At 48.4% G+C, this 23,419-nt stretch overlaps 1 protein-coding gene across 2 annotated transcripts in view; it reads left to right on the plus strand.

Moving 5' to 3' along the window:
• The first annotated feature begins 478 nt into the window (after positions 1 to 478).
• Positions 479 to 23,419, plus strand: part of EHMT1 (euchromatic histone lysine methyltransferase 1) — a 71,174-nt gene continuing 48,233 nt past the window's right edge. The window contains exons 1-3 of one of the 2 annotated variants that reach the window (XM_086475543.1): positions 479 to 541; positions 10,388 to 10,475; positions 22,154 to 22,710. In XM_086475543.1, coding sequence (XP_086331669.1) covers positions 479 to 541; positions 10,388 to 10,475; positions 22,154 to 22,710 — 708 coding nt within the window. Of the gene's footprint in view, positions 542 to 10,387; positions 10,476 to 22,153; positions 22,711 to 23,419 lie in introns of those variants that run through there. The other variant, XM_086475544.1, reaches the window with a different exon arrangement.

Here is a 23,419-nt window from a genome sequence, read left to right on the forward strand (position 1 = left end):
TCTCGAATGCACTTGCAGTTGGACACTGCACAGTGAACCAGTTTAACCCGTGTGCCTTCATCCCAGCACTCGGAGGTCAGGAGCTTTATTAAGCAGAACAAAATCGGCACGGGAGCGTCCCCAAGCCACGCAGCAACCCTCCCTGTCCCTCCTGCTTCTCCTTTTCCTGCGGGCAAGGGCTACTCTTGAAGGCCACCGAGACAGAACACCTCACTCTGTGGTTTAAAAGGCTTTTTTTTTTTCAGGCAAGTGATCAGTTTTGAGGCCTGGCACCCTGTCAGAAAGTTGACAGATGATCTGCATTACCGGTGCGTCCCTGGGATGCCCGGGATAATCGCGCTCCAATGGACGCCCTGGAGCCGGCAGGTTCTCTGTGAAATGGCTGCAGCTTGGAGGGAGCAGTGAAATGGTCTCCTCTGGGCATGCTCACTCTGTAGAGGGAGCTTTTATCACATGAGCAGAAACTGAATCACTGCTCATGAGGATCTGGAATATGCAACTCTTTGAGTCTTCACCAGAAGAAGACCACAGATGTCCGCAGGTACAGCAGGGCCCACCTCCCGTGCCTCGCAAAGAGCGGCTCCCCGCCGGCCCTAGCTGCAGGCAGGCTGGCTCCTGCTGGGGAAGGAGAAGCCTTGGAGAGGAGGAAGACAGTTTGGGGAATCATGGCTGGTGGTTATTTATTTATTTGCTTCTATATGCATTTATTTCCCTGCCCCGTGCGTGGGAGGGCAGGCGGGGTGCGCTGGGGAGCTGGCTGGAGGAGGCTGGCCAGGCTCTGTGCTAAGTGCTGCCTTGTGCCGTGCCGTGGGCTTGCGGGTACTTGGGCATCCGACGTCTCCTGGCTCCAGTGAAGCCGGGGCTTTGTTTCCTTGCGTCCGGGTGGTCTTTTATTTGTATTCTGGGGTGGGGAGGCTTGTTTGGGGTTGGGGTTGGGCTTGGGGGGGGGGGGGGGGGCGGGGGGGGGGCTTTTGTGGGGTTGGGCTTGGGTTTTTTTTTCTGTTTTTTAAAGTGTGAAGTTTCTGGAAAATTCTCCCAGGAGCCCTCCTTGCTTGCAGCTCTTGTAAGCCAGAAGGGCAAACCCTGGGGTGTCCAAGCTGCTCGAAGACTGAACTTCTAAAGGGCAGGAGAGGGCCTGTGGCCACATGGCACCTCCTTGCTGGGTCTCCTTTGACAGCCTCTGCTTGCATCAAGCACAAGCCTACAGCTCGCTCCTTCGGGTGGAGGCAAGAGCGAACAGTATTTTACCAGGAAGAAACAATCCTATTTATTTTGGGGTGGATTCTCTCCTCTCCTCTCCTCTTCTTTTCTTTTTTTTTTTTTTTTTAATAGTAGCTTGTAATCCAAGGGAACAGCTGATTAAAACAAAACATCCACGGTTGATTTCATGGCAGGAGGCCCATGTCTGCAGCTTACTTTAAAAGTTGCCTAAAATTCAGACCCCTGGCTCTGCCATGCTTTTGTTTTTTGGGGGGTTTTTTTGCTCTTCTTTGTGTTACATGCAGAGAGCTCTGTTGGCTGCCACAGACCTCAGTGGGACTTGGGGAGGACACTGAAGGTCCCAGAGCTGTGGGGGGTCCGGACGCCCCTGCCATGGAGACATGATATTGAATTTTCAATTGAGGAGTGAGATGTGAAGATGGCATTTAAAAGATTAGGGAGCTTACAGGACAATCTGTGATACCTAATCTAAATACCTGTCGTGTGTCTACTGGACTATAAATACGCTCATTATTTGTCATCTAGAAGATGCGTACTAAAGGAAAAGGCATCAGAAGAAGTCAGGAGGAGAGAAACAAGATTTAACAGTGAAGAGCAGAGGCCTTCACATGCTGCCCAATCAGTTGCCATCCAGGCAAAAAAGTGTCCTTTGGGTTTGATGAAGGCTGAGGAAACAAGCAACCAAAAATCCACTGAGGAGTGCAACGTGTGCTCCTGCCTGGTGGTGACCACAATGACACCAGTGTGACAGCCGCCTGAAAACACCTAATGCACCATCCCTGCCGGCTGATGCCCTTTGAAAGCATCTGCAGAGAGACGCTGAAAAGCCTGACCTACTTTGGAGGGAAGAGAGAAACCCGAGGTCTGGACTTCGCGCTGCTTTTCAGCAAGGGTTAAGAGCCCTAAAGTGGGGCCTTGGCATCTTGTTTTGTTGTTTTTTTTTTTTTTTCCCCTCCCTTCATGTATTTAACTGACTTTTAAGTGCCAGCACAACCTCTTTCCCTCTTCCCAAGAACACGTTTGGACAGAGCTGGGGTCTGCAGCACACATAGGTCATATTTTCTGTTGATCAGCCCCCATTAGACAAACTGTGGGCCTGGCAACAGGGGTGCAGGGGGCAGGATCAGGCCCATGACCTGGGGTCTCAGGCTGTGGTGGTCATCCTGAGGCTCCTTTTGCCAGTGCTACAGCCCAGCTCCCTTGACCTCTCCCACGCAGTGCCATCTCCTAACAAAAGAGGATTGCGTGCATCTCGTGCAATGGCAGGGAGCTATTTTATTCAGGTAAACAAGGAGTTTTAAGGAGCTTCACCCTCCTGGCCAGCTGATTTGGAGGAGAGCTGGCTTGATTCCTGCTGCTTCTCTTTGTTGTCCTTTTGCTGCTTTTCCCTGAAGTTTTTCCTACTCCCATTCCCGCTCCTAGAGCTGAGAGTGGTTGAGGAATCGCCGCAGCAGGAGGGTTACCTTGCTTTTGGTTCAGCTGAAAGGCTCGGGGCTCTGATGGTGCCTGCTCCCCGCCCGTGAGGCTCGGAGGACCACATGTTACTGCAGTGACATGTAATGTCAGTGATTTGGAAATGAATCTTGAATTTATAACCCTTAACTACCATTTTCAGCTAGTTATTTTTGACTCCTGTGAATTTAGAGTTTTGACACCAACCTCTCTTTGCAGAGGAGACTCTCACGTCCCTTCGTGTTTCCCTTGGTCCTGTGGGATCCGTCCCTCCCCGTACCTATGTAAGCTCCTTGGTCTCTTGGGTGGAGGAGGAAATGTCTGGCTTTGCTGTATGGTGGCGTTGGTCCTGGAGGGGGGCAGAGGAGGAGGACAGGCAGTGGGCAGCACTGCCTGCCAGGATTTACAGTAGTCAGGAAAGCAGCAGGAGCAAAGCTCATGAACTGTACGAGCTAATTGGAAAGTATCCTTAAAAAAATTAGATGGAAAAAATTTAGAGCAAGCTTTTAAAAAAAAAAATATTCTGGGATCAAACATAACAGCTTGCCTTTCCCAAACCAGGTAATTTATTTATCTTTTTCCTTCAGTCCCCATCGGGAGGGGCAAGGCTGGTGAATGTGGTGAAGGGTCGAGGCGGTGGGGGTTAAGAAGATCTGATGTGCAAGCGTCTTCCCTGCAACGCTGCCATACTGTGTCGGAGCAGCACAGTGCCTCTTGCAAAGGAAGCTTTTCACAACTTGTCCTTGTTCCAAGGATGAGGAAACCTTCAGCTCTTCTGGCATTTTCTCTCCGTCATAAGTCAGAGCTGCTTTCACCTGTAAAGTATGATCAGCGCGGATGGGGAGAGGACTGGAACAGAGAGGGACTCGGAGCAACCTTGCAAGGCTTTTCATGGAGCTCTTGGTGTTAAATGAGGAACTTTTCCCCTCCTCCTCTCCTCATTTCCCTGTGTGCCTGCAAAAATACTCTGGTTTGCATTTAAAGGAGAAAACTGTATGTGCTGGGACTATGCCAACTTGTTTATTCAAGGGAAATACCATATTTCCAACCCCTTCTCTTGCAGAGGAAGGCTTGACGGAGGATGGCAGACTGGGCTGGGTTTTACATTTTTAGGTGACATCGAAGCACGGTTGTGATTCAAAGAAGCTAAAAATCATGGCTGGCATTTTGCATCGAGCTCTGCGAGACCTCTCCGCCCCACTGCCCTCAACCCCCAAAGGGGTTAAGTTCTCCTTCCAAAACAGGTGGATTTTGACCTAAATCAAGGAGGGAAAAGGAAAAAACAAAAAACAAAACAAAACAAAAGCAACAACAAACCCACAACCCCACAGCCTGCTACTTTCCACGCTTTTGCAATTTCCCTTCTCCAAAGCGGATTTTTATGACGAGGGGCTGGGGGGCCACGGGCGGTCGGGAGGCAAACGCCCGCTCCTCTCCTCCTGTCAAAAAATGGCAGGTCAGTGTGTGTCTGTAAACAATGCAGTTATGAAATGGCAGCGCCAGGCCGAGCTGAGCATGCTCGGGGAGCAGCCTGTAGGGGGAGGTGAGCCGAGAAAGATGATCTAATTCAGTGCAAATCTTGGGATTGAAGGAAAAGACCAGGCTCCACTCTTAATGACAGAGCAGAAAAAAAAGGCCCCACGCCGGGGACGAAGCCCGTAGGCCATGGAGGAGAGGGTGTGAGGATCTCCCACCTCTAGGACTTCGGGTGCTGGGCAGCGCTGTGTCGCTTTCTCACCCTCCAGGAGAGTAAAGCCTTGGTGAGGTTTTGCTGTAGCTATTAGAGGGACAGGCCCGAGGGTGCAAGTTTTATTATTATTATTATTATTATTATTATTTTTGTCTTTTTTTCTCCCTTCTCTCCCTGTCCGCTTTTCCGGCTTGCAGGCGTTGCTGTCTTGCTGCTGGCCTCTCGATGGCTGGAGGTGACCCAGGCGGAGGTGGTGTGGGCAGCCGAGTGAGGTCCTCCAGGTCCCAAGGGAAGCCCATGCGGGGCTTTCCCTCCTCCACCACCCCGATGAGCCCTTCTGCCAGGCACCAACGGGACGGGCAGGGGGAGAGGGAGCTGTTCCGCTGGCTGCGGTGGTTTGGGGGTGGGAGGAAGAGGAGCACGGAGGCTGAAGAGGTGCCTGAGCCCTGTTGATGGGGGTGAGCTGCCTTCCAGCTCCCCTGCCCCGAGCTGCTGCAGTCTGCTTCAGACTCCTCTTGATGTGCTAGGTTTTCTCCTGGCTAAGCTTTCCTGGGGACTGGGTGTTTCTGAAATGGCTGGTTTGCTTTTGCTAGAGATAGTGATGAATCTTCCGTCTCCATTTTAGGGTTTTCTTCCCCCCCTCCCTTCATGGGTGCTAGGAGAAGGCAGGCAGCAGCTGTACTCCTTGCTAACCTCAGCCTGTGGAAGGAGGAGATGCCTTTGTCTGCTCTAGATTTACATTTGCCAGCACATACAAGTTGCACTGGCTTTAACTCTACTGGGACACAGCTAGATGGGTACGACGCTTCCCAGCGTGGAAGCAGTGAGGAAGCGTAAGTCGATCTCCCCTTTACAGGAGGGCATGGGCTCTGCAAACCCCCCTTGCCTGAAGCCCGCACGCCATTGTGGACCGCGTTGTCTTAAAAGAAGTCACTTTAATTCCTGTTGTGTTTCATGCACGTGTCTCCTTGTTCCCAGCTGTTGCATGCAGGGACTTGTGCCTTTTTTTCTACCCTTCACCCTGTTTTGGGAGTTGATTTGTGCAGCTGGAATTGGAGAGGACATGGGGGTAGAGAAAGAAATGTTTCTTTTCTTTTAGGAAGTCTGGATGAAAGGAATTCAGGAGACAAAAGAATTGCAAAGAATTTGATGTGGGGACAAACTTCAGGCTGAGGGCAGTGCTTGTTGTGAGCTGCAGATAAAATTCCATGTTCACATGATTGCATGAGGCTTATAAGGAAGTGGCCTTAACCTAAAAAAAAAGCAGCTTTGAGACTGGTGACTGCTTTGTAGGCCAGGTATGCTTGTGGTTATGTTTCCTTCCTTCCCCAGCTCAAATGCTTCTGCTGCTTCTAATGACAGGCCCGTGGTCAGAGTCCCCATGAGCAGTGATCCCAGACCTTGCCTGTGCACAGCAGGACCTGAGCAGCGCCGAGAGCTGAAATGAGCAGCTTTCACGTGCCTACAAAAGAAACGCTCTTTCTACAGCAGTTTTCTTAATCATTGCTTCCTGTATAATTAAGTACAAAACGTTTGTCTTCTCTTTAAGGCGAAGGTTATTATGAGCAAGTTGGTTTGGGTTGTGGTGGTGTTTGGGTTTTTTTTAGGAGAAAAAGGGAGGAAAAAAATGAGTGAATGAGAATCTGCTGTTGGGATTGCATCATTTATTGAGAGCGTTGCCTCTTTGCCTTGCTCTGGTGTGTAGTGCAGAGCCCGCCACCGCTTTGCACAGGAGGTGAAGTCCTGCCCTGCTGAAGGGCTGGCGAGAGCTTTGCCTGAGCCCTGGCTCTGCCGGGGGGCTGGCGTTGGGATGCATGCCCCAACCACTCCTGGGGAGCGGTGCCCGGTGGTGTCACCTCTGAGGCGTTGGTGTCCACCTCCCAGCTGGAGGCTTCACAGGCCAGGCAGGATCAGTCCTGCCGGTCCCGCCGGGTCTGCAGGCAGATGTGTTGGTGCAGCTGCTGCCCCACATGGGAGCGAGCAGAGTTTCAGAGGGGTCCTTCTGCTCCCAGCCCTCCTTCAGGTTGACCTGCTTTAGCTGCGTGGCTGTGATCAGAATAACGCTGCTGCAAAGCCTCAGGTTCCTACATGGTTGATTTAAAAAAAAAAAAAAAAAAAGACCCTGGTGAAGGTAGACATCTTAGCACATCAACCGCTCCTTCCTGGTCTGCCTGGAGAGAGCCCTGGTTCATGATGTAACTCACTGGTCTCTTGGGCTTGGTAAGCTGCAGTATGTTGGAGTTTTGCTGTGCATGTGTTGTCTTTGCCTATAAAACCTGTTTGGACCTTTGCGAAGGGCACCCGGATGGCTGATGAAAATGCCAAGGAGGAGGCTGAGAAAGCTTTTCTGTGTTTCCCAGCTTTGTTCTTTTTTTTTTTTTTTTTCTTGTTTTTTTGTTTTAAAGGCACCACTGTAGTTTCTAGTCGTCGCCTGTTTGGCAATGCTGCAGAGCCTTTCCTTGGCTGGTCTGACCCGTCTTCCATCCCCTCTAAAGACCTTATGGAGGAGAGGAAGCCTGTTTTCTTGTAAACAGAGGTGGAGAAGGAAAAACTTAATCAGACCTAGCTCCTCTGCTTGGATCCTCATGGCTTTTAAAGCCCTTTCAAAGACCTAATCAGTCTTTCTTAAGATGCAATAATTTTTTCTTCCCCTTGAAACCTAAAAATAAAAGGGTTGGCGGGGGGATAATGCTTCTTTGCTGGTGGTGTGTACTCTTTATGGAGGCTCTCCAGCCACGGAAGGTTAATAATCTGTCTGGGGTCGGTGAGGGAATGGAAGCAGACGGCTGCGGGAAAGGGGGGAAGGAGGGAAAAAAAAAAAATGGAGCGAGTGAGACTTTTATTGTGAAGCAGCCTGAGCTTGGCAGTTGGCTTTTGTTGGGACTGCTGCAAGAGCAGACATTTCTCGGCGGGGAGGGTGGGTATAGGATTTCCCTGCCAATCGAGAGCCGACGGATTGGGGTATGGGGAGTGTGAGCAGAAAGGGAAGTTTGCTCTGGATTTAAGGGAGGGGAGGGGAAAAAAAATCCAACCCACACACAAAAATGGAGGTATTGACACTTGCGGTGAAGTTGCTGCTAAGTTGGCTGGGTGGAGCCGTGGGCTGGTGGGAATGAATGGGCAGCGCTGCCCGGCTGGCGGTGGGTGCCCAGTGGGTGCCCGTGGGTGCTGGGTGCTGGCTGCTGCATCTGCCAGGTGGTGATGGAGCAAGGAGGGGAGAGCGCTGGCCTGGGGGGAAGAGGCTTCGAGCACTTTGCAGGGATTGACTGTAGCTTCCTTTCGATCAAAATGCTTCAAAATTCACCGTTGGCTTTTTTTTTTTTTAAAATCATTATTTTATTTTCTACCTTGATGCTGAGTTTTTGTTTGTTTCAGAGCAAGGCATGGAAGTTGTAAAGCTGCCGCCGCTGCTGCTAGCGAGGGATGTGTCTCTGAGATAGGAACCAGGAGAGCCCTCCAGGTGCCACCTCGGTTAGCCTTACCTTGGCCGCCAGCTTCTTTACTCTTGCAGGAAAAAAGTGATGGTTTCTCTCTTGCCTTTCTTGACATTGGAAATTCTGCTTTGAGAGCTCCTGCCGCTGGCCAGGACCCAGGGCAGCCCCAAGCTCCTGGTAATCACAGCGAGGAGGGAGGGTGGTCGTTAGCTGCTGAGGTCTGATCGACTCCAGGGTTCCTGCAGTGGTTTTTCTTCAGGCATCATGGGTTGAGCAGCAGCAACGCCTTTGCAGAAGGGAGAGTGTGGATGATTTGTGGAGCAGGGGTGCTGGTTATAAAATAAAGAAAAACTTAGAATCGGATGGGTGAGAATGACCTGCTGGAAATCCTGGGGCTTCCAGTATGAGTCAGTTTAATAGCAGGAATATCAAGACCTTTCCTTGTTGCAACAAAGGTTGGGAAAACAAGCTGGTCCCTGTTAGACAGACTGAGGCTCTTTATTTGCTGCCAGTGTCTGTGGTGAGTGCCTGGGTGCCTCTTCCCATGGGTGGGAGCCGTGGGGCTGTGCTTGAGCCCTGGCTCTCTGCAGTTCTCTTTGCATTAGTCCATGAAAAAAATGAAGTTAATCCCAGTTTACAAGAAGCGAAGGAGAGGTAGGGTTTACAAGCAGATGTTTGCAGCGAGGATATATATTATTGGCTTAGCAAATAAATAAAAAGAAAGCTGACCTATGTTCAAACTTTGGGCTGTGTTTTTATGATCATTTCTTGGTGGAAACTTGGCCAGTGTCTGCTGGAGGTATGTTCTGTTTCAGGCTATCTGATCGGTTGGCTGAGCTGAGGTTTCAAATGCTTACAGCTTGCTTTTTGGTCTGTGTCTGAAAATCTGAAGGTGGTGCGCTTGGGGCACAAGTTCCCTCTTTGCTGAGAGCATCTAGACGTGGCCGTGTTTGCTGTTTGCTGGCGCTCAGGGGCAGGCAGCCACCTACAACCACCCTCCTCCTCGCTGGGGGAGCGATCCTTGAAGGTGCCCTCAGCTCCGCGCGGGCAGGCCTGGCAGGTGGCGGAGGGTTTACCAAGAACCTTCTGCCCCATCAGCCGTGTGTTGCTTTGCAGGCAGTGGCATTTAGGTGCAGGGCAGGGTGGTCCTGCAGGGACCTGGTGCTGGATGAGGCCTCCCTGGCTCATGGGGTAGGGGGCTGTGGAAGTCGGGGTGAAGGAAGACCCTGCTCTCTAGTACCTGCTGGCACCTCCTATTGCGGCTGAGTTCTCTTGGAAACAAAAATGACAGGGTGGCTCCTAATAGGAATAGCAACACCAAAGCTCATCTGCCCTGCTAGCTTCTGACAGAAACCAGTGTGGGGAAGGGTGAGCTGCTGCTGGGAATGGTTTTGGAGCTGATACACCGGGCTTCGTGTGTGCGTCTTATCTCTTTTGCTTTTTATGGGAGATGGGCAGGTTGTTGGGTTTCTGTTTTTTTTCTTTCTTTCTTTATTACTCAGCGTGCTTTAAACCTTGCGATTTGCATGGCTGCAGGCACCATCTGCTCTCCGAGCTGGCCTACAGCAGTTGGCTTGACCTGGGCTTATTCTCTCGTGCGAGGCAGGCGGCGTGCGGTGAACCCGTCACCCGGCTCGGCCATGGCAGCCTCCCCCATCACACGGCAGCTTTGCAAGGCAGTCGCCATCTTTACCTTTCAGACCAGCTTGTCTCCTTAAACACAGAGCTGTGGCGAAGGACCCTTTCTCTTCTGTGTGTGTGTTTGGGGTTTTTTAATACCTGTTTCCTTTTTTTTGTTTTGGTTTGATAGCTTTTTTTTTTTGTCTTGCCACTTTAAAAAAAAAAAAAAAAAAAAGAAAGAGAAGGTATTAAAGCTGCAAACCTGATCTAGCAATGTGACTCCAGGCATGTGAGAGGCAGAGGAGATGAGCAGGTGTTCCCTTTTTAAAAAAAAAAAAATAAAAAAAAGAGGGGGGAAAAAAAAGAAAAATTACTTTCTATAGAATTAAAAATAGAGCTCATTAACTTTAATAAACATGGATGTTATGACTGATGAGTTAGCTGTAGCTCACTGATGGTATGCGTTTTGTAAGTTACATTTGACTGAACTACAAAAAAAACCCAAAGCACCAAAAGCATACTTGGGCTGTAAATGTTGATAAATTATGTCCAGTGAGAAGTTCGGTAGATCTGCTTCCTCCCACCCAAAACCTAAGAAGTTTTGGGGGAATAAGGGTCACCTCACAAACACTCAGCTGGATTCCCAAGCACCTTACACGCAGAAAATCTGTCTGGCTGCATCATAACCAAGGAGCTGTGAGGTCTCAGCCCTGGGTGCAGCTCAAAGCCCCTCTGCTTCTTGGGCGAGACGGGCTGTCAGCGGGGGCAAGCCTTACTCTTTTTTTATCTTTGACCTGTGCCTTGGTGGCAGTTTCCTGGCAGCATTACTTTGCAGAATGAGGTTTGCCTGTGATGTAAACAGGATGCGTCCATGATTGTCTCTTCTTTTAAATGCAACGAGTGTATGAACATGGATCTAAACCGTCGTATTTCTTTCTTTCCCCCCTGTCCCTTCTCTCCCCACCCCTAGCGAACAGTGCTGAGTAAGGGAGAGACAAGGAAAGACGCCTGCATGAAGACTGAGCTGCTGAAAGATATCACCAACAACAAAGAGGAAGGTGAGCACCTGCCTCGGTTGAGGGCCAGACCTCGCTTGTGAGGTTGGCATGTGACGAGAACAAAACTGGGGGCTTGGAGACGTGCTCTGTCCCCCGAGCGTCTCAGGCGTGCTGCCACGAGCAGCGTGGCTCTGTAATCCTACGTTTATTCTGAGCAGGGCTCTTCCCCCGAAGACGCAGATTTGCTTTTCAGGCCATCCATTGCCGCCCACCTAAAGAACGACACCTAATTTTCACTTCTGTTTTGGGGTGGCTGTGAAGCGCAAAGGAGTTACTTTGAACCTCCTCTGTGTGACTGGTTTTAACTGAACTCTGATCCCCACCACATGATGACCTAGCCCTTTTCCTCCCTCTATTGAAGTTAACTTTCTGTTTTCCTGTGGGTTTCTCTTGTTGCTCCAGAATAGGCACTGATCGCTGCAGGATGGCTGGTGGGGTTAGACGCTCCACACCTCGTGCCGTTGTGGGATGCTTCGTGGCTTCTGCGTTGTTTCTGCTTGCTTTTACTTTGCAGGATGCTGCACTCATGTTAATTTGACAAAGTCTTTCCTGCGTGGTTGTCTGTGAGTTGCATGTGCACAAATCTCAGGGCTTAATAAATGTGTCAGTGGGATTAGGAAAAAAACACCCACTGCCCTTTATCTCCCCCCCTCCTGCCTTTCCTTCCATGCCTTTATTGTTCCTTGACTAGTTACTTCTCATAGCTCTGCAGGGATTTGGTGTGGTTTTGTTCTTCTTTCCATAATAGAACATTAGAAAAGCACTGAACTGGCCCCATCAAAATACCTAGTCTTAGCTAGAAACAAAATTTTGGACTTAATTCAGATGCGTGTGAGTACAGCATTGCTTTTTCTTTCTCTTCTGTCCCGCATAATGTTATGTGAAGCTGTTCTAGTTAGCCAGTAAAACTCAGTACAGGCAAAATATTGAATACTGCATCAGATGTGGCCGTGGCGCTTGTATATTAACTGGGAGCACGTGAGTGCTGCAGATGCCGATTGCGTATGAACCTCTGGTCTGGGCAGACCAGAGACGAAGTCTGAGATGTCAGTGGGAGGTCACGTTGCTCTGGGAGGAGACTCTTGCTTTGATCCCTTGCCTTGCTTGGCTCAGGACTATAAAGCTAGTTTATTTAGCTCTTGGTTGATCTTAAGGTAAGTATCAAGAGTCTATGGAGGTAAAAATCCAGGAGGGTGGGAAGAGAGACATTTGTGTGCCATGTATGTCTTGACTGATTTTGATTTAAAGCAAATGCTGTGTATCGGAAGGAAGCTGAGAACCCTCCCTGTGCAGGAACAGTCCTCAGACTTCACGAGGTGCTCGAATTCCAACCACTTCAGCTTGTTGTCCAGTTCTGTTACTGGGGAAAGAAGGGTTCTAAAATGTCAACTGCGTAGTCTCCGTTCCTGTGGTAATGTTCAGATTATATCCTTCTCTTCCCAAGCGTACCACGTGTGTAAAAGACAATGGTTTGCGTGGTCGTTGTGCTACATGCATTGTTCTTTGCTGACCTTTGTTACCCAGCTGTGCTCATCATGGGAGTTCAATTAGTTAATGTCCCTAAAGTCTGTTAATAACAGTGTTTAGCGTTGGCAAAGAAATTACTCTTTTGAGTGTTGCATGAACATGAAATCATGTCAGCAGCAGACTTGCAAGAAGGCATGAAATAGTTTCTTTGAGCCCTGATCCTAACTCAGGGATGGGTGGCAATGTATGGAGCTGGGATGTGTGGACTGGAAAAGCACCTTGAAGTCTGAGATTTCTCTCTTTAAGTTTACTTGAGCAGTCATTTTCCTTTAGCAAGGAGAACGGGACCAGTGCTGTTTAATGTCTTCATCAATGACATAGACAGTGGGATCGAGTGACCCCTCTGCAGATTCGCAGGTGACCCCAAGCTGAGTGGTGTGGTTGACACGCCTGAGGGACAGGAGGCCAGCCAGAGGGACCTGGACAAGCTTGAGAAGTGGGCCTGTTTGAACCTTTGCAAGGTTCCACAAGGCCACGTGCAGGTTCCTGCATCTCGGTTGGGGCAACCCATGATATCGATACAGGCTGGGGGATGAAGGGATCGAGAGCAGCCCTGCCGAGAAGGACTTGGGGTGCTGGTGGGTGAAAGACTGAACATGACCCGGCAACGTGCGCTCACAGCCCAGAAAGCCAACCGCACCCTGGGCTGCATCAGGAGCAGCGTGGCCAGCAGGGCGAGGGAGGGGATTCTGCCCCTCTGCTCGGCTCTGGTCAGACCCCACCTGCAGGGCTGCATCCAGCTCTGGGACCCCCAGCACAAGAAGGACATGGACCTGCTTGAGGGGGTCCAGAGGAGGTCATGAAGATGCTCAGGGGGCTGGAGGACCTCCCCTGTGAGGACAGGCTGGGAGAGTTGGGGTTGTTCAGCCTGGAGAAGGCTCCGGGGAGACCTTAGAGGAGCCTTCCAGTGCTGAAAGGGGGCTACAGGAAAGGTGGGGAGGGACTCTTGATCAGGGAGGGTCGTGATAGGACGAGGGGTAACAGTTTTAAACTCAAAGAAGGTACATTCAGACTAAGGAAGAAATAAGGAACAATTTTTTTTACAGTGAAGGTGGTGCACCACTGGCACAGGCTGCCCAGAGAGGTGGTAGAAGCCCCATCCCTGGAAACATTCAAGGTCAGGTTGGATGGGGCTCTGAGCAACCTGATCCAGCTAAAGATGTCCCTGCTCACTACAGGGGGCTTGGACCAGACAGCCTTTAAAGGTCCCTTCCCACCCAAACCATTCCATGATTCTATGGTTCTGTAACGCATGGGAATGGGAATCCTCACCAGTCTGCTGGTTCTAGTCCAGGCTGAGCTGCTGGAGCAGACTGATCATGTGGTTAATGGGAGCCGTGGCCTGCAACGTAGGACTAGATGTTTTCTGGATTTCGTTCCCTTCGGGAAAATGGCCTTGGCAGATTATCTGTCAGTATTGAACCTGGGATCTAAAACTTCCGTAGGCTTGAACTTGCAGATCCAGAGACTGACTAAAGGTGCTGTTTGGGCTAAAGGCTTAGTGTGAATTACTGTGGGTTTTTTTCCTGTTTTTACTCCCCCTTGACTCAGAAGGGTACTGATACTGGGGTCAGTATCAGATCCCCATTTGGACTGCGTTAGCATGTACTATAGCTCTGCTGCTGCCTCTCTGAACGGCCTTTTACGAGTTACACCTCTGTGTCCAGACTTGTGCTTTCTCTGTGTCCAAGGTGAGCCAGGAAATCCAGGTCGCTTGCAGCCTCGAATGAGTTTAGGGGCCTGTCCCCCAAACAAGGCACGACAGCACTGCTGCAGTAGTGCCTGCGACTGCTGTCTGGCTCCACCACTGATGAAGGTCATCATGTTGGAGATCTCCATGAAGATCTCCCGTTGCAGGGAAGGCTCATACTCTTGTGGGGCAATACCTGAGCTGCCCCAGTTTATAATCTGCTGTTTTGAGGCAAGGCATCCTCTTTCTTGGTTGTCCTCAGCCCCCCAGCTTGTCATTTGTGACAACTCAGTAGCTGCTGCCCCAGGGGACAAGTTGTCGGTGCTGTGGCAGGGAGCCAGGTGGGTGCCCTCGGGGAGCAGCCTGGAGGTAGGGGGGTCACTGGGTGGGCAGACGTGGTGTTTTGTTCTTTGTTCCTTGAGTGGAAGGTATTGCAGAAATGCTGTTGTTACCGGCTGGGATGTCCTCTGCTGGCTTCATCCTGGCACTGATAAAGAGAAATAATTGAACGATAAATTTAATACACATCTGTAGGAACAAGGTCGTTGCGTGTTCCCAGCACTTTCATTTCCAGTTCTGGGGTTGAGTCCCAGTGTGTGTAAAGCCCAGTGTAAGTTGCTCACTAGACTCAGTGTCCCCTTTTTTGTAAAAATGCTCAATACAGATAGAAAAAAAGCTGTGGATGAGGCTGTGTTTTGTTGTCTGTGGGGAAATGTTCCAGTTTTACATGTGGGAGTGAGTTTAGGTCCGTCCTTCCCTTTGACAGGGGAGGGGAGAAAGGGGCAGGGAGGTGGAAGGGACGAGTGGAAAAAAGTTGGTCTCGTGTTTTGTTAGACTTTAGTCTGACTTACAGACAAACTAATTAAAAAGTGGTTTCTTTTCAAGAATTGCAAGTAATTTCAGTTCTTCTCCTCATGTACATAGCTCCTAACTCTGTCCTGCATCTCGCTTGACCTTTCAAGGCAAACTGCTTCTTTTCTGATTCCGCAGCCTCAGAGATGGAAAGTTCCACTAAAGCAGGAGCACAAGGGAGCAGGAAGGGGAGTTGGTAACGAAGTTCTCCATGAGCCTCGACATTTCTGAGACTTCACCCAAGGCAGCTGTTTTACTGCCACGTGGTCAAGCCATGGTGCTGGAGCGTAGTGCTAGATGAGACATGCACAGTCACTTTGCTCTCAAATAACCTTAAAACTGCTTTTAAAGAGTGTGAGGGTTTTAAATTCCTGGAGGGAATTCCTTTTTTCTCTATTTTTTGGGGGTTTTGTTTCTTTTTCTTGCTCTTACTGCAGATAGGAAGCTGCTGTGAGTGAGCAAAGGGCTGCTTTCCGCTGAGCAGCTGGCACCTTCGCATTCCCAGGTGCAGAGATGGCTGCTTTAAAAGTAGAAAAAGAATAATCTCGCCTCAGCGTACTCGGCACTGGGATCTGCTGCTGAGACTGACAGCCAGGGGACCGGACAGAGCAGAATGATGCTGAGGTATTTTAGATGTTCACCCAGATGTGCACCCAGGCGCTCCCCGTGTTCGAGGCCCCCGCTCTGGGGAGGCTGCGCCCCGTTGCAGACAGGCTGCGGCAGCAGAAGAAACGTGCTTGGAGCCCGGCAGCCCCCAGAGCAGGAGCATCCCTTGTCACAGATGGGCTCAGGGCCTTGTGGCCAGCGCTGTAACACCGTGGACCCGACCTCACAGCAAAGGAATGAATTAATTTCACGCAGGCCGTTCGACTGCTTTGAGTCGCCACCGGTATTCACAGGCAGCCCACCAGCAAGATGCTGAATCCCATTTACCCAACCTGTGTGATCTCAGCATTGAGCAGTCACAGCAGTTGTTGCTCTTCTTTTTCCCTTTTTTTTTACTTTTCTTTTCGTGTTTTGACTCTTGGCATGTCTGATGGAGATGGGAAGCAGTGACACTGCTGCAGGGTGACAGTGCTCCAGGGCACTGGGAGGAGTGACATTTGTGTTTTGGGAATACAGGGCAGGCTCTCGGATGGATATCACATACCTTCACGGATTGAAAAGGGAGGGGGGGGGGGAAGAAAAAACCATCAATAACTCACCCCAGAGAGGAACTTTGGCCTGAAACACTTAATTCTCTTCATTTTTTGGCTTAAAAGTGCTCAGCTTTTTGGCTTCACTGATAGAGGTGGTGCTTTCTTTTCCAATGGGTACAGGATCTCCAGCCACCAGTTCTCCCTAGTCTGCATGGTTTCAGCCCCCATCCCTTTGTCATCGTTTTTATGCCAACTGGGCTTCCCTCTGCTTTACAATTTTCTTTTTTTTTCCACTTTGAGGAAGAAGTGGGGAGGGGGCTGTTGTACACAGGGATTATAAGCAGGTGCATTTCTCGCTTTTAGAAGTTTATCCAGCAGAACAGTTGGGTATTGAATAAATGACTGTAGTATCGGTGGTGTTTGAAAGATGATCTGCAAAGTGCTTAAGGTAAAAAATTCTGTGACATGTTTGTGTGTGTGTTTATATATGTATATAAAGATACGCAGTACCTAAGTGGTACTGCTGTTCAAAATTGTGAACTTTTCATTTAAGCTCTGTCTTTGCTTAGTTCAGAGTTTGATGCAGGAGCTAAAGCCTTGTGGCTCTGCTGCAGACGCGGAGCTGCCCTCTGCTCCATCCTGGGGGCACTCAAAATGCATGGAAAAAATCATGCAAGATGTGGGCAGTTGGGTGTCTCACCTCTACCAGTGCTTGGCACCAAGATGTTCAGAAAACTGTGTAAAAGTTCCAGATCAGATAATAGGGTATTTGCCTGTAGGATATTTTTTCTTTTTTTTCTTTTTTTTTTTTTTTCTTCTTCTCAGACCTGGTGATGATTGCATTTTGGCCTGAAGTATAAGGGCTTAGAACGCCTGCACATTTTTCTTATTTTGTTTCACTGAGCAGTGAGATCTGAATTTTAAAAAAAAAAAAAAAAAGAAGACTGTTTTTTTCAGAGCATTCTCAAAGTCATAGAGAGATTTGAGCTGATCATCTGGCTGCCTGCATGTGGAAAGTTTCTGGTGCTACTCATCCCCTTTGGTCTCTGCAGAGGCGATTCGGTTCCCTCCGGCTGCGGCCAGGATGGCTGGTGGGGACCGTAGCACATCTGTTAGACAGGCTCTGCCTGCCGGCAGGTTTTGGCAGGCAGAACCGAGCTCTGGCGAGCTCCGGGGCAGGACTGGAGCCAGGTCTGCCTATGTGGGAAGGGCTGGAAACCCAACAGGCGAAGGCAGTGGAGAGGAACCAGCATTACAGGAGTCTGGGCTGGTAGAGCAGAGGTGGGTTTCGTTTTGCCTAATTTAGGTGTGGGGGGTTTTTTAAGTTATCATTTTAATTCTGTACTAATCCAGCTCATTTCTGCTTTCACATGGTAGGCATGTCCAGGCAGTGATTAGTTTATCCAAAGACAGATGTCTAAAGTCAGACCGTGCTTTTTGAGCTGTCCTCTTCTCTCCATTGGTTGCAACGGTGGCTTAGGGACACCCTGCAGTTTGAGATACCTTTTAGACAGCTAAAATTAGATGAGGTGTCCTCATCCTGTCTGACTTAGCTTCTCCCCTCCTTCTTAAGATTCTGTTCTCTTCATGGGAATTTTATTCAGTTTTGAATAACTGTGGTTAGTATTGAGAAGAAGACTTTAGACTGAAACTGCTGCAGAGGGTCTGCTTGATCCTGGGGAGAGGTGGGAGGGGTGGGAACTCTGCATTACTCTCAATGAATTGTTAATTCAGAGAAGTGATTTAAATGTATTACTGATTATTCTTTGCCACGTGGATTCGCAGAGATAATGTATCTGCATAATTTTCTAAGTCTTAAATTCCTTGTGTTACTAAAATGTAGCTAACTTCTAGAAGATAACTTTACTGAAGTGTGTTTCAACTTGGTATCAGCTTCAGATACCTACCTGGGAGAACAGGCACCATAACAGTAAATAAATCTCTTGAGCAAGTTACCCATCCTACATGTTGCTGGATTTTTAATTAATACCAAATGCTTGGATGGGGATGCAGGCAATGTTGTGGTCAATGTGATGAGCTTTTACTGCTGCATATGCCGTAAGAAATGCGTGAGAGAGCTCTGAAAATACTAGGACGCTTCTGGTAAATGAGGTTACATTTGTGGACATAGGCTATATCTTTCTACCTTTCCTTTTTTGTTTTAATTAAAGAAAGAATGGTTGTAGATTAAGGAACAATTAAGGACTTGGAGAGAAAAGTGACTATGAACGAAAACATAGTTTTGCTCTATTTAGAAGGAATGAATAGCGCCAAGTTGTAAAATTTTGGAGAAATACTGATTTTAGGTTTTTATTCACTTGTACTTGGAGCAGAAGAGCAAAAAAGCTGTTGAACAGCGTTTTCAAGAGGAGAGCTTGTTGCCACAAGGTGTATTTGAAATCAAGATTTTAGCAGGTTTGCAATGAAATTTTTTTTTTTTTTAGTAAAAAGGGGAGATGAAAAGGTCATGTTAGAAACAAGTGTTTCTTTAGCTGTCTGGTGCTGTTGAAGAGCTGTAGGCTGGTTTGTTCAGTATTTCTCCATTGTAAGGTTCCTGCTGTGTCTAGTTTGTGTTCCCATCCCCATCTATAGGCCATATTTTAGAAAAAGTGTAAATACATTGAATTGTGTCTATTCAGCAATGCTTGTAAATGTGCAGCACTGTAAGTGCATACCTGGGACTCGTTGAACGTGGTCAGACTTGCAGACGTGTCCTGGTACGTGAGGATGGAGCACCGAGCTAGAGGCAGAGCATCATGGCAAGTGGAGTGGTAGTGTGGCTTGGGATGATGACTCCTACTTTCCAATTACCAGACCAGGTATTTTGGTTGTGAAAACCAGACTAGCTTACTAGGGTTACCACATCTTATTAAGCAACGTAGCTCCTGACATAAACTAGTTCTTTGTGGGGGTCTCTTTAATTTGATGGATGATGAGCTCCTGCAGTCGGTGGGTTGGCTGTGGGCTTCTTGCACGAGCCCTGTCCTGAACAGGAACTCCGTTTGTAGAAAACAATGCTATTACAAAGTAGTTATGAATTTATTTTAGTGCTGCCAGAAAAGGGAGCAGGAGAATGGAGATGATCTTTCCCCAAAGAAGTCCATCCCAGCAGCTCAGGACGGTCTTGTCCGCAGTGTCTCAGACCTGTTGGAGGCTGGAGAGGGACATGATCTCTCTTCCCATTCAGGCCTTGGCCAGCCAGTGAGCCGGGTGATGACAGCTGCCATGACAGCTTTGTCACGTGGATGCGTGTCCGTTCGGCAGCCGGTTGGGACGCTCGGCAGTGCCGTAGGACCTTGCTTTGCCCTGCAGCAAGTGCAGTCGTTTACGGCGGGGCAGAGTGGGTGTGTAATCCTGTTCAATCAAAACCGTACCCCTGTTCTCCAGTTCTGTGCAACTTCAGGGACAATGACATTCCATGTCTTTTGCTTTGTCAAATCTCTGGTCACACAGATTTGGAAGTTGGGTGCCTGTTTATAGGGATTTGATGTCACTTCCACAGTCAATCAGATTGCATTTCCACACTTATTAATTAATGAGTGTGTGTGAGGAGGGCACTGTATGTGGGATTTTAATTTTAGCCTCATGGATTTTTCATAAAGTCCGTGACACTTTCTGGAGTATACAGTTATTCTTTCCCCTAAGGCAGTGCTCTAATTTACCTTGTTTTGGTTGCCTTCATGGCAGGTAGAGCAATTCTTGCCCTCTGCTTGTTCAGTTTATCTAATAGTCAGCCACTGAAGTTATTTGACTGCTCTAGTGGGAGTGCACAGTATTTAAATAAAAAAATATCAAAGGCTTCATCAGCCAGGTGCCTAGTGCTGGGTACTAGAAACCACCATCTGTGGTTAGGGAGCTTGGTTTTTGTTTTCTTCTGGCACTGACTTTGCTGAAATAATTGTTTAAATGGGCACAGCACGTTCTTCTAAAGACACCAAATGCAGAAAGAGAAACAAGGATTGAAGGAATAAGTGTGTAGTGGTTGGCTCCCTCTGCCCAAGACTTTTCAAATAGTTAAATAACAGTGAAAAAACTAGCACTTTATTTTCTCCCAGAGTTGTTGCTATCCAAAACAAACTCTTGTGCATCTTATCAGAGCTTTCAGTGTGCAGAAGGTGGTCTAGGTGGTATGAGAGGGCAGCAGATGGAGGTGATGACTTTGAATTGTGCTTGGAGAGCCACTCAGTTACTGCCCCCCTGCATGTGCTTCAGCAGGCACCAGTGAGCTCTTTTTGGAGGTTTTGGAGCTCTTTTTGGAGGCCTTGAGCCAACAGAGTCTATGTGGGAGGCAATCCCAGGCTGGGTTGCCTGGGTTTGAGGAGCATGGACTGCTTAGTGCAGGTGTCTCATGGGGACAAATGGCCAGAGTTGAACCCCAGGGAAGAGTTACCGCTTGTCATCAGGGTTTGAAGACACTTTCCAGTAAGATGCTTTGTGCCCACTCTCTGTGGCTTTGAGTTGGAAATAAGGAGCAGGACTAGGACTGACCCCCTTGTAATTTATGGGTAGGACTAAGCTGGAGCAATTTGGGCGCTGCAGCACGTCTTTGAGACCCACCTGGGCAGAGCCCCAGCCAACCTGGTTTGAATCCAGTGTTGACCATGCTTCAAGCTGGAGGTTGGATTGGATGGTCTAAGTGTATTGACCAGTTCGAAGAGGGCTTTCAGTTTGATGCTGAAAATGTTTGTCTTTAAATCTCAGATGAGCACCAAGCCCTAGGAAGTTGAGGACTAATACGGTTGTTTCTGGTACTAGATAGAATGCATGGCTTTTAGAGCCTAGATCTGCAAGTGCTGCTTGTGCAGAAATCTGTATCAAAATCTTCTAGGTCAACCCAGTGGTAAGCAGATGGAATGAGTGAACGCATTAAAATGGGGTAGAAAGAAGGGGAGGTGGGTAGGCCCTCAAATAGTGGAGGAGAGATATTCTTCTCAATTGCCCCTAACTGGAAAGGGAATTTGGTGCTGTTTGGGAAGAGCTGTTCTGGTGAGCTGTGCAGTGCTGCTTCTCCTCCCTGCTGACGTTTGCACTGAACTGCCTGTGCCTGGGGACATGCAGCAAAGCCCTGCAGAGCTCAGCTTTGAACAGTCAGCCCAAGTATATTGGACTTGACGTCCTGGGATGCAGGATCTTGGTTCTTCTTCATGCTTTAGCCTTGCATCGTGTTTTTGCCAGGTCAGCAGAGACATTCAGAATATTGTTTTCCTTGAGTGTTTGGGCTTCAGGAGCAGAATGAAGTGAGGTGCTGATACCCAGCGTGCTGGTCTGGTTCACACAGTTGTCCTCTGATTTGACTCCGGGCCCTTCTGAATACCGTAGGTGAAAATTGCTTTGATTTGAGCTGGTTGTAAATCAGTCCTGCCTGCTTTGGACAAAGCTTTCACTGGTACTTCTTGTGATGCTTTTCATAACTGGCCTCTGGAAGGAGAACAATACAAGGGATCCCTAACAGCAGGGATGATTTAATCATTTTACTGATCGTGTCAGTGAATTGCTATCACTCCTGGTTGCCTGGAGAGTGGTTGGTTTGTCGTGTCCAAAACCTTTCTGCAGATACATGGCATTCATTCTTGGATTTTTTTTTCAGCTTAGATCTGAAATCTCTGATGGGACAAATTCATTGATGGGGGGAAGCATAAAAATGCTTGAAAGGGAGGAAAAAAAACCTTTTTACATGGACACTCCTGTTTTATCTGTGCGTAAGCTTTTAGTCATTCTGCGAAAATCTTGCTGCACTTGAATCTTGTAATTATTTTAGTCTAGAATTGTATTTAACGTGCCTCACCCCTGTGTTTACTCTGGCTGTTGCCTCTGAAATGACACCGTGAGTCCTGCTCCTGTGCTCCTTCGTCCCAGTGAAAGAGCTGGTCTCCACTGGACAACACTACCAGGAGAGCTGGGATTGCCAGAGTTATTCCTTGTGATGCTTTGTGTAGTGGCAAGGCCCTGATGTAGACGTGTGGCTGCTGAGCTGTGTCTGTGCCGCAAAAGCTCACCCATACAGCCCTACCAGCAAGCTTTTTGTGTGTCAGTCTAGCATTGTGAAGGGCTTTGCCAGAGATCTGAGTGCAAGATTGGGCAGTGGTTTGTTTGACATGTGAGGTGTTGACATATGGTCCAATAAATATAGTTATTGGAAAAGCTAAAGGTAATATTTACCTTGAAAAATCCATAGTTGGGAATAAATGGCCACATCTGCTGCTGAGGCAAGTGAGAAAGAGTGCACTGCCTTCAACTGAGCCACCCACCCCAACTGTCGCCATCTGAGGATCCCGGCAAGCCGGTCAGGTAGGTGAGTGAGCAACCTAAATGGGTAGAGATGGAGACGGATACAGCAAGCAGTTTTCTGGAGGAGGGGTTTGCTCTTCGTTAGCCGCTGTAAGTAGCTGTACCTTCCCTTTGGAGTTTCGATACGGCTTGTGACCCTTTTCTTTCTCCTCTGTTCCTCCTTATCCTCCCTCTTTCTCCAGGGTTTAATGCCATGGCTGCAGATGAAAGTGCTACAGAAAAGCAAGCGGGGGAACCAAAAATGGCAGTAGATGGTGAAACCAACGGTTCCTGTGAGCACAGCGAAGCTAGTAGCCACCCAAACCCAGCTAAAAACACTCAGGACAATACGAAAGTGAGCCAGCAGGACTCTAGTACTAAATTAAATAGGATAGCAGAAAACGGCATTTCTGAACGAGATGGCGAGACTGGGAAGCAAAACCATATGAAAGCTAATGACTTCACACAGACTTCTGTAACGGGGAGCAATGGATATATTCTAACCAAGCAGATGGCACAGGAGCAGCCTCTAAGGACTACCAGCACCTTTGCTTCTCTCACCGGCCATGCTGCAAAAACCCTTCCAGGAGGAGCAAGCAAAGGGAGAACTGTGGGCTCCTTTTCTCAGATGCAAGCCACGATGCCAGCCAAGCTCGGGGAGGGCAGTAAGGACATGGATGCTAAAAAAGCCACCGCTGCTAACACTGAAGTCAAGGTCCACAGAGCACGGAAGACAATGCCTAAACCCATCCCTAGCCTGGTAATGTATATGCCCAGCAGTCAGTGCTGCTGCTGCTGTGATTGCTCTTGGCTTCCTTTGTATGAGGGACACCTTGCTGAATGGGAACACGTGTCATTCAGAGGCGTCCAACTGAGTGGATTGATTTTTTTTTTAATATATATATTTTTTAATTTTTATTTTTTTCTCTTCCTACAGAGAGACAGAAGTGGTAAAATAGAGTCACATGGCCACCATCATCTCTCTTGCCCAAAGTGTTTTTAAATATATAATTGATCACTTACCTTCTCAGCAGATCTATGTGAGACGTTAAGAGGCCTTTCTCTCTTGGCTGTATTGCTCATCAGCTGTCTGCTGAAATCCAGAGCTGCTTGTGAAACAAATTAGATTGCTTCTAAGTTCGACCCAAAGGAAATTAAGCATAGCGTGTTAACTTGAGGCTTCTCGTAAGCTGGGAAGCTGTCAAGAAGCTGATACGTTAGGCAACTTGATTGCATTGCCATATCATTATAGTAGTAAGCCAGATGATGTTTTCTCTCTCTCTGTATGTTGCCTGCAGTAATACAACTTGTTCAGAAATTTTCACTCCAGAATCCTTAGGGGTGGATTTACCATCCCTTAATTAAAGAGAGTCCTGCCTTTTTCTTTAGGAAGGAAAAGGAGATGTGAAGTCATCTGGTGCGTTCCTGTTACAGTGGGGTGAACAGAAATGGGCCTTTCTTTGTCATTG

Source organism: Leptosomus discolor, chromosome 19, assembly GCF_034619465.1.
Source record: "Leptosomus discolor isolate bLepDis1 chromosome 19, bLepDis1.hap2, whole genome shotgun sequence".
Lineage (NCBI taxonomy): Eukaryota > Metazoa > Chordata > Aves > Leptosomiformes > Leptosomidae > Leptosomus > Leptosomus discolor.